Raw genomic sequence first — 11,183 nt, forward strand, 5'->3', positions numbered from 1 at the left:
GTGTATCTGATTATGAAATTTTGTAGTTGCTTTTGTTTTATTTATATATATAATATATATATATATATATAAACTGACAACGTGTGGGTTGGTTTTCAAATTAATGAAATGTTACTTGAACGTTGATTTTCCAGAAAATTGATTTCAATTGTATGTTTACATTTAAAAGTTATATTCCTTAGAAAGTATTGGTAGTATACATTATTATTATTATTAAGTAATCTGCCTGTTAGTAGGTACTGGGACTAATGATTTTCTTCTTCCTTTCTTTCATTTCTTTAATTCATAGATTCGGGTCTGGAAATGTTTCTTACACATTGCTCGGTCTTCCACGTCCTTTTTTAACTTTCAATATTTTCTTCTGTTTTTCAGATTATCAGTCAGCTGTGTTCTTATTTCTACTCGTGACTTCCCTTCCATCTTTCCCTCTATGGCGGTATGAAGAAAACAATTTCTTCACAAGATTGTCCAACTCAATTGATCTTCCTACAAAGGATGCTGGCTAAAAGCGTCCTCTTACGTCCAACTCGTTTTTAAATCGTTTTCGTGTGTCATATATTCTCTTTGTTCTCTGTACACAACATTACAGTGCAATTTGTTCTAGGATGTTTTTCTGTAGTCTATTTGCACTTCTTAACCGTAATGTCTCTCACCTACCGCAGTTACTCTTGACTACATTCTCCTAGGGTACTAAGAGGTACTCAACTGGTTTGGCCCAGCCCATGTGAGATTGTGGTGGATATCATATTTGTGGGTTTTCGTAGTTTTCTCATGCTTTTGTTCTGTTTATTCCACCAATGATTTTATTATCATTCACTTGAATTTATTGCCTACCTTCTGTCTGCAGTTCATAAACACTACTAAACTAGGTGTTTCATTTTATTTACTGAGAGCACTGGCTCAGTGGTAGAGCGCTCACCTTTGGTGGAAAAGATCCCTGATCGACTCCATGCTATGTGAGTTGGTAGTCATTATAAAAATAATAATAATAATAATGTGTCTGATGGTGTCCGTGGGTTTCTCGGGGTTCGTCTATTTCTCCCTATATTCTCATTCCACCATTCATTTCTCCCTATATTCTGGGTTTTATGTTATAATTAATAACTTTCATTAACCATTCATCCCCTTTAACCCAGAAAATATAACCGTTGGGTGTTAAAGTTTTCATTTTAGTTTATTTTCTGTCATATATAGAGGGAATAATTTATAAGAAAATCCATTTCAACTCTCATCAGTTTCAAAGAAAGTAATAAAATTTAAGATAAAAGTTAAGTATTGTTTTGTCTATTATTAAGCCATACTTTTTTTTTTCGTAATATCAGTATTATTTTATTCTCATTTCTTTTTCTTCCTTTTTTTCTTTCTTTTTAGACTGTTGAAATACCCTCGCTAAAAGTGTCAAAAAAGGTGAAGTCAATGCAGATGTTTCGTAAAGCTGTAGAAAAAGCGATCCAGGGGGACAGATTAGGAATATGTGTAACTCAGTTCGATCCGAAGTTACTCGAAAGAGGACTCGTCTGTACACCAGGATATGTTCCTACAGCTTTTGCAGTTATTATATCAATAAATAAAATTCGATATTACAAAGGAAGCATAACTACTAAGGCGAAGTTTCATATTAGCATCGGCCATGAAACTCTTATGGCTAAAGTGTCGGTGTTTGGTGTTTCCGCAAATGAGGAAGAGCATACAGACAACGATAAGTTTAGTTTTGAACAAAAATACAGATACCAGGAAGAACTTCTGGTTCCTGAATCAAGTGCTAGCGATGAAAATAAACCTGAATATGTGCCAATAAGACAATACGCATTACTAGAATTTGATAAAGCAAGCCCCGTAGTTCCACATTCTCTTGTAATTGGTTCGAGGTTGGACGCAGATATACATACAAACATGTGCCGATTAGCGTTTTGGGGTCATGCAGTTCATGTCATGGAGGAGAAAAACTATGCCAGTACTGTGTTACCTAAGTTAAAAGTGTACAAAAATAAATTTAAGGAAGGGATTGTTGAACGATGTGTTAACGAGCATGAAGTGATCGGCAAATCAATGTTCAAAAAAGAAACAAATATACAGTTGTTTGTTGGACTCAAAGTTACGTTATCTACAGGAGAGACAGGGATAATAGACGGCTCTTTTGGTCAAAGTGGGAAGTTCAAGCTACGAATTCCGGGTAAGTTTACGTTCTAGCTAATAAACTAACCTTTTCAAATGCTCATTGGTTGATTAGTTGATGGTTAGTGTAGGCGTGAACCCACAGCTTAATGTGAGATCCAAACTACATGAGCTCCCACTGTCAGATTCTAATGTTGAATTGTTGTGTGTTCTCCGGATTTCGAAGGTCACATGTCCAATATCAAAATATTGCATCATGATTTATTATTTTTATATTCCGAAGTACTGGAGGTCTTTTTCAGTTAAATAATTAGCGTTCTTGGCTTTCATATGGAAGACTCATATTCGATTCTGGGAGTACAAGTTTATGTGGTTTGGATCCTATGTTAAACTATTGGTCCGCATCTCACATAGTGTTGGAAAAAACTTCAAATAACGATTCCTAAGCAATAAATCTCCGGCAATATACAGTGTCTCTGGAAGGTTCCTCTGCATTCAAAGTAACATCATTTTGAAATTTTTCTATAAAAGATGTTAAAAACAGACCTCTTTGGACATACAAACATGTTTCATACTTTTCTACACGTTACGCTAGCAATTTGGTTTACAAATCATACATTACTTACATAGAAGCTTCCATTTGTAGTGCACACTCTGTATTTCGAAGTCGTATCGTACTTCTTACCATTGTAACTGTGTAAGTCTTCATATTGTAATATTTGGTAGAGTAACAATACGCGTTTTTTTTTCTCACCTTTTATTATGAAAAGATGTTTATTAAGTTTTACAGTAATTACAAATAAGTAATTTTCTAGAAGTTCTTCCCTCTAAGTTTAAGTACAATTGGACCTTCTGCTAGTTGCAGCTCAGAAGTTTTAAGGTTTGCTGGTTAAGAATGACCCTATCCATTGCGACTGGGTCTAAAGGAACCTCTTGCCCGTTGCAGCTCGGAGACAACTGAGGATATCTCTTACCCGTTGCAGCTTGGAAGGGAGGGAGTATCTCTTGCCCATTTCAACTTACAAACCAGAGATAGGTAGGGTGTGACCAGTAACAACTGATGTCTTTTGCCTCGAGGTATCCGTTTATACAGGGTGTTTCAAAACAACACGGACAACGTTTGGGAGGTGATTCCTGACACCAAGATAAGACAAAACGTATAGACCAACTTGGGTGCACAATGCACAAATGCTTCCTTTCGGAGTTATAGGCTGCCGAAAACATGAAAAAAATCAATTTTAAATGTCCATAGCTCCAATAGTATGGGACCTACCGTAGTCGGGTCAAGACTTCACTTAAGAACTAGTATGTGCCCTATCCAAATATCCATGTTTCAGAATCCTGCGGTACATCTGCAACAGTTTTTACAGAGGTAGTTGGTGAGTACTTCAAATTATATGCCCTTACCCAAACTCCCTCTATAAAAATTAACCACGTATTTATCAGTATATCGTGTTTCCTACGAAAGTCGATGGGCATCTTACTGCGTGCGTTTCTTCTTTAGTCCAGATGATTCACACCACCTTACTCAGAGCGCCTTCTACCACCACGCTGTTAAAGTCTCTCATTACTATGATATTGACTTTACCTCTTCCCTCTTGATGCAGTATGTCACTTATCTCATCATGTATTTCTTCTGCTTCATTGTCATCACTATCGGTTGTTAGCATATACACTTGTAGCATCACGATATCCACTGGTTTTCCATTTAGCTTATCAGACGGTCACTATAACATTCCACTTTGGTTAGCGTTTTGCTATTTCGTTTCTCAGTGCTATCGCGACATCAATCTCGGCTTTAACGCTACCTGAATAGAACACTGTGTAATACCTTAACACTGTTTCACCTTTTTCTGACTATCGCACTTCACCCACTGTTTCCATTTATTCATTTCCACTTTTATATTTTCAAGTTTAACCGCATGTCGTAAAGTTTATACGTTCTAGGTTCCTATGCTGAAATAAAAGTTATTATTATTTCTCCCTTGATGATTATTCTCGGGGTAGTCCCGAGCCGAAAATCCGAACGGGGTACTATTTTACTTCAGGAAGAACCATCACTTATTCTTAGGACTTATTAGGAGGACTGTGTTTATTTTCCTCCTTTATCCCACCCGGGAATAAATAATGTAGTATTCCCATTTCCTCTTCACATCTCCATACCTTTGACCACCCTGTGGTTCATCTACCTTTTAGAACATTTTCCGTTTCTAAGGACAAGAAGGTGCCCTGACCTCTACCTACTCTTTTGCTACTCGAGGAGGCCGTTGACACCTGGTAGAAACTGACCCAATCCGGGAGTCAGTCGGTCTCTACCTACGTTGACCGCGTAAAGCGTTGCCCTCTTTCCTGTACGAGGAGGTGTAGGTTGATATATTCCCTTCTTTAAGATGAAACGCGAAGGCATTACTCAAACCTTTCCAGTAGAATCATGAAGCTTGCAAATCCATTTCGAAGTTCCCTATTCGATTTCTTTTATTACCATACTTTCTTCTGTCTTGTGGTTGCTCAAAATCGAAATGATAATTTGAATTTTATTGGATTGGAGTGGATAAATTTGATTTTTGACGTGCCTTTTCATTCCCGAGCCTATATCACACGGGACGCATTGTTTAATTTGGAAACGGAAACGCTACTCGAGTTCGCATCTGTGGCAAGTACTCCCGCCGAAAATCTGTGCAGAACCATGCCCACAGGAATTTTATATAATGTAATTATACAGTTTATATAATTGGAATTGTGTACGAACAGATGGTTCTCAAAATAATAAGAAACACTTACAGAATAGTGTGACGTTGGATCACTCTTCGCCCACAGAACATTTCTGATGCGACATGGAATGGAGTTACAGAAGTCGTGAACGGTGCTCCGTTTTGCGTGCAGTGCATCACGTGGTTCCATGAGAGAAGATAGAGATGGAAATCTGCACCGGATTCATGTCTCCAAAACGTACCACAGATGTTCAGTTATGTTCTGATCCGGGAATTCGACGGGCCATCGCCATCCCGATGTTCCTCAAACCACGCTGCAACAGCACCAGCTATATTAATGCGCACGTTATCATCCTGGAATTTTTTGGAGCCCTTTACTCATTTCTGCCAGCGTTTACTTAACGACTTAAGGCAGTCGCTTCTGTCCCAGACAGTTTCGACGGAATATATATCAGTGATTTTAATTTTAAAAGACACATAATTCACACAACATGACACATAATATGCACAACAGAGAACAATTATAATATATGTGCCAAATATTCTTCGTTCACCTGTCTGCTTTCTTCAAATTGGTTTCCGCTTCTCTGTGTGGTTTTCCTCTAATTTTATTGTTTTTACACCTTTGTACTTCGTTTCTCTTCCGTAAATTTGACTATAATTCTTTTGATTTTACACCTGTTGGTTTTCAGTTGTATATTTGGTTTATCTCCTTTGCATTACATTAAAACACACAAGACAAAATTGCGTCATTGCCGGGAAACAATCTGGACCATAGAATGCACATGGTTTCCTAAAGTGGCAACATAATCACGGGCAGTGATGCGACTGGTAAGCATGAGCACAGTATCCACTGAAAACCTGGATATTGCGGCCCACAGCATCACACAGCCGCCGCTATGTTTCACGATTCGGTGGAGACGCTGCGGAAGATATGCTTTTTGTTGAGTGTCCGCCACATATAAACACCCGTGGTTTACCATATCACACGTTTCTAGTCATCAGCTATCCATGTTGCATGTTCGCGGCACCATTAGCAAATGCAAAAGCGTTATAATCCCATATCAGCGGTTTCGCCCATGCAACCCAATCCTTTAGCTTTAGCGTCTTCGTTGGTATGGTTTTACCGCGAGTTTTGTAGGACTCATTATCTTAAGACACTGAACCTCGTGACACACCCAAAACACTTGCCACTTTCGTCACGCTCACATCACATAACCGAGCGCAAACAGTTTGCCCTCTTTGTAAATCAAAAAAGATCGCTCATTTTATATTATTATCGTGTGTTCAATTCACTGCATACTGTCGTTCTACTGCTCATCATGTAGTATGGGGTTTGCTCTAATACACCACCACCAACCCGGCGCCACTACTGCCGCCTGACCGTTGCCAACTCAGACATCTGATTTTTTTTTTTTTTAATTCTGATAACCATCTGTTTATCAATTACGGTGGACTAGGGTCACGAACTCCTTTCTTGGCGAACAGATCAATTCACGAACAACTTTCCCGTCTGCTCACAAGCGACATTTCGGGGTATGAACGTACCAATATCCTAACAAAGTGTGGCTAATAGAGCAGTTTACATTTTAAGTGGCAACTCAATACTCCATTTAAGTACAAATGAGCAGGAAAGAAACGAGATCTTTATTTTAAAAAAAACATCGATTTCCAGTGCGCATATTTGAAAAAGAACCACCTGAAACATTCAGAGAGAAAAGAAAGAAACCCTAAATTTGATTTGTAATCGATTGTCATCCAAACTTGCTTTTAGTCCCTGTATTGGGTGGCATTAATCACATTCTCACTTCGAAAGAAACCTGTTCTCTAATTCCGTGTATCGGCGGGGGAGAGAAAACAGGGTGGAGCCTCTAAGTTCTGTACTGATCATGTGCACTGTACACAGAAAACAGGAGGGATTTGTTCTGTTTCTCACGGTTTTCATCAGATAGCCAATGTGACTTCCCTCTTGTAGAACTCTGGAGCTGCTACTGATATGTACTATTATGGAGATTTAACAAAAAAAAAAAAAAAATCTTTCTTGGTATCCCATAGTTAGTGATATCTTAAGTTGCATTTTTATATCTAGAGGCTGTATGTTCCAACTACGTCGATTGAATTTTTTGTTCAACATGGCTGTACAACACATCAGTAAAATTCCTGTAAAATGGGTGCTGTACAAATTCAAAATTGTTTTTGTAGTAATCAATTTCTGATCGTTGTTTCAGATGGTTTGAAGGAAGAAACTGTTTCAAAACTAGCATCTGGAGGAAAGAAGAAGGGAAAGCAATCGTCCCAGGAATCATCGTCTGATTCAGAGCCAATACGAATTACGTTAGCATTTAAGAAATATGTGTTCGATCCTCAGAAGAAGATGATACAGTTATAGAAGCAATGTATTGTGTGTTCTCACTCAAGACATAATTCTGTGATGAAGTGCCAACTATGATGTATGTGCTATTAAATGAATTAAATTAGTTATAATAATACTCTTTTTATATTAACTAAACTAACTCCATAGCCTATGGAACCCGGAGGTTCAATACCGCGTTCACAAAAGCTCTCCACTGACTTCTATCCTTAGCCAAGTGGATACAGTTTCTATTTTGTATTAATATTTCTGCGAGAGCCATCTTAGTATCATCCTCCCATCTGCGCGTAGGTCTTCCTAATGGTCATTTTCCGATTGGGCTCCCAGTTAAGACTTTGAAAGCATTCCTACTTTCTTCCATTCTGGCTGCATGACCTGCCCACTTGAGCCTCCTAGATTTAATGACCCTAACAATGTTTGGTAAACCGTATAAATTATGTATTCCTCGTTATGAAGTTTCCGCCTTCCCCATACCCATTCCTCTTGGGTCCGAATATTCGTCTCAGAATCTTGTTCTCAAATGCTTTCGGTCTATGTTCTTCCCTCAGAATAAGCGACCATGTTTCGCAACCATACAGAACAACAGGCATTATTATCCTTTTGTATATTTTAAGCTTCAAATTCCTCGATAGAATTCGCGACGACAAGGAGATTTTGAACTGAATAATAACACGAATTCATTGCTTTTAGTCGACATTTAATTTCTTCGTGAATATAGTTTTCGTCTGTTAATATTGATCCTAGATATTTGAAAATATTCACTTTCTCAAAAGTATTATATGATATTTTAACGCATCCATAATTTGCCGTATTACGCTCCCGACGAACTTCAATGTATTTAGTTTTCTCTGCGTTTACTTTAAACTCATGTTCCTGAAAGCATTCAATAAGACCTCTGCATTTCTTTTTATTGTTCTCCTATCATCTTCTATTAAATTTACATTATCAGCAGACGCCATAACCTGGTGAATCCCATTCAACTCTATGCCCTGGTTGCTATCTTTGAGTTTCCTTAGAATGTACTCCAGGACAAAGAATAATAATGGCGACAACGCATTTCCTTGTTTCAGGCCATTCTCGATGTGAAAGCACGTGGACAAAAATTTTCCTGTCCGAACTTTACTTTGGGATTCATTTAACACCTTGAGCTCCTCCATGGCTAAGCGGTTAGCGTACGCGCCTTTGGCGTGGGAGACCCGGGTTCGATTCCCGGCGGGAGTTCATGTGGTTTGGATTCCACGTTAATCAGTAGGTCCACGTCTCATATAGCCTCGCTGCTGAACGGGACGTTATACTCAAAATCAACTCAACTCAACTAAACATACCTTGATTAATCTAATTAGCTCTTTCGGTATTTTATATAGTTAATTAAAAACATATTCCCGTTAAATTTTTATAAGTTGGTTTCAGCGAAATGGTCTGTCCATTATTTTTTAAACGTTTTTTTTTTACGCTTATGTGTATATATATGCATGATGCGATAATATACACTATGTGATCAAAAGTATCAGAACACCTGGCTGAAAATGACTTACAAGTTTGTGGCGCCCTCCATCGGTACTGCTGGAATTCAATATGGTGTTGCCCCAGCCTTAGCCTTGATGATAGCTTCCACTCTTACAGGTATACTTTCAATCAGGTGCTGGAAGGTTTCTTGGGGAATGGCAGCCCATTCTTCACGGAGTGCTAAACTGAGGAGAGGTATCGATGTAGGTCGGTGAGGCCTGGCACGAAGTCGGCATTCCAAAACATCGCAAAGGTGCTCTATAGGATCCAAGTCAGGACTTTGTGCAGGCCAGTCTATCACAGGGATGTTATGGTCGTGTAACCACTCCGCCACAGGCCGTGCAGTATGAACAGGTGCTCGACCGTGTTGAAAGATACAGTCGCCATCCCCGAATTGCTCTTCAACAGTGGGAAGCAAGGTGCTTAAAACATCAATGTAGGCCTGCGCTGTGAGAGTGCCACGCAAAACAACAAGGGGTGCAAGCCCCCTCCAAGAAAAACACGACCACACCATACGCACACCCTGCCATCGGATCGCCACATTGTGTACCGTGATTCGTCACTCCAGACAACGTTTTACCACTGTTCAATCGTCCAATGTTTACGCTCCTTACACCAAGCGAGGCGTCGTTTGGCATTTACCTGCGTGATGTTGGCTTATGAGCAGCCGCTCGACCATGAAATCCAAGTTTTCTCACCTCACGCCTAACTGTCATAGTACTTGGAGTGGATCTTGATGCAGTTTGGAATTCCTGTGTGATGGTCTGGATAGATGTCTGCCTATCACACTTTACGGCCCAATTCAGCTGTCGGCGGTCTCTGTCAGTCAACAGACGAGGTCGGCCTGTACGCTTTTGTGCTGTACGTGTCCCTTCACGTTTCCACTTCACTATCACATCAGACACAGTAGACCTAGGGATGTTTAGGAGTGTGGAAATCTCGCGTACAGACTTCTGACACAAGTGACACCCAATCACCTGACCACGTTTGAAGTCCGTGAGTTCCGCAGAGCGCCCCATTCTGCTTTCTCATGATGTCTAATGACTACTGAGGTCGCTGATAATGAGTACCTGGCAGTAGGTGGCAGCACAATGCACGTAATATGAAAAACTTATGTTTTGGGGGGTGCCCGGATACTTTTGATCACATAGTGTGTATATATAAGCAGGAGCCCAGTAATACTTTCAAAACTTAAGAAAAACTTTTATAATACTTTTTATGGTTTGTATTCGCACTTGCAGATGGTAAATTTTGACACATACGCTAAAGAGCTTAAAAAGTTAAAGAGTATAGCATATATCCAGTTTGTTGAAATCTTACGAAGTGTTAAATATAGAGCTTCTGGAAAGTAAGTAAGCGAGTGACTGAGTGAGTGAGTAAGTAAATGAGTAGGTAACTAAGTAATAAGAAATTAATTATAAAATAAATAAATAAATAATGTTAAGAGCAGGTTCACAATGGGACATACTGCATGTAAGTAGAATCCATTTTCAATAGCATTGTATTAAGGGGAGGGAGCATGAGCCGATCCAGCTCCCGACTCCTCGACTGCGCCATTGACTCATATCCACTGAAAGAAATTCTAATACGGAAGTTCTTTACTGTGCTACATTATCTTAATATGTCAAATTATCGTAAATGAGCAGTACATATCAAATTTTTACATTTTGTTTGTACAGAGTACAATAGTGCAGTGAAAGTAAATTTAAAAGAAAGAAGAAACATATTCATACAGTTTTTACATGCATAGAATAGTGCAATAAAACTTAATTACAAGAAAATTGAAGTTCCAAGGATAACCACAGCTAATGAACAAATTACTAGAAGTACCATGAATTGTTTAGATAATTACAAATACAGTTGTATTTTGTTCAGTGTTTGTATTATTTTGATAACTATATGTGTATATAAGAAACATGATATCTCCGATTTCTTCCATTATTGGTGCTGTGCCAGTGGATAATATATGGTTGCATTTTGCTTTTAAATATTTTAAGTAGATAAACCAACACGGAAGCACAGCAAGAAGTTTTGAAAAATCATCACACCTTAAAGGTTGGATTTGGCGACAAAGAAGCACTTCTAGTTTGAAGAGATTTAAAGACATTTAACTTGCACATAGTTAATGTAAACAATAGAAGTTTAAGCGTATAATAATACACACACACACACACACACACACATATATATATATATATATATATATATATATATATATATAGGAATAAGTGTGCACAATAATCACAAAATTGAATTTAAGTGAAATTAATTTCTTCAATAACACAAACAAAAACACAGATGTGGAATTCCACAAAATCCGTAATCGAATCGACCAGTTGTGTACATAAAATGATTGATTGATTGATTTTGAGTTTTACGTCCCGTTCAGCAGCGAGGCTATATGAGACGTGGACCTACTGATTAACGTGGAATCCGAACCACATGAGCTCCCGCCGGGAATCGAACCCGGGTCTCCCGCG

The 11,183-nt window shown here is 38.6% G+C and overlaps 1 protein-coding gene across 2 annotated transcripts in view; it reads left to right on the forward strand.

Moving 5' to 3' along the window:
* eEFSec (eukaryotic translation elongation factor, selenocysteine-specific) overlaps nt 1-7,315 on the forward strand; it is a 29,914-nt gene extending 22,599 nt beyond the window's left edge. For both annotated transcript variants that reach the window (XM_081764901.1, XM_081764902.1), the window contains 2 exons: nt 1,372-2,173; nt 7,055-7,315. In XM_081764901.1, coding sequence (XP_081621027.1) covers nt 1,372-2,173; nt 7,055-7,215 — 963 coding nt within the window. In that variant the 3' untranslated portion in view covers nt 7,216-7,315. The remainder of the gene's footprint in view (nt 1-1,371; nt 2,174-7,054) is intronic.
* The last annotated feature ends 3,868 nt before the right edge of the window (nt 7,316-11,183 follow it).

This window comes from Thermobia domestica, chromosome 7, assembly GCF_964235325.1.
Source record: "Thermobia domestica chromosome 7, izTheDome1.hap1.1, whole genome shotgun sequence".
Classification (NCBI taxonomy): Eukaryota; Metazoa; Arthropoda; class Insecta; order Zygentoma; family Lepismatidae; genus Thermobia; species Thermobia domestica.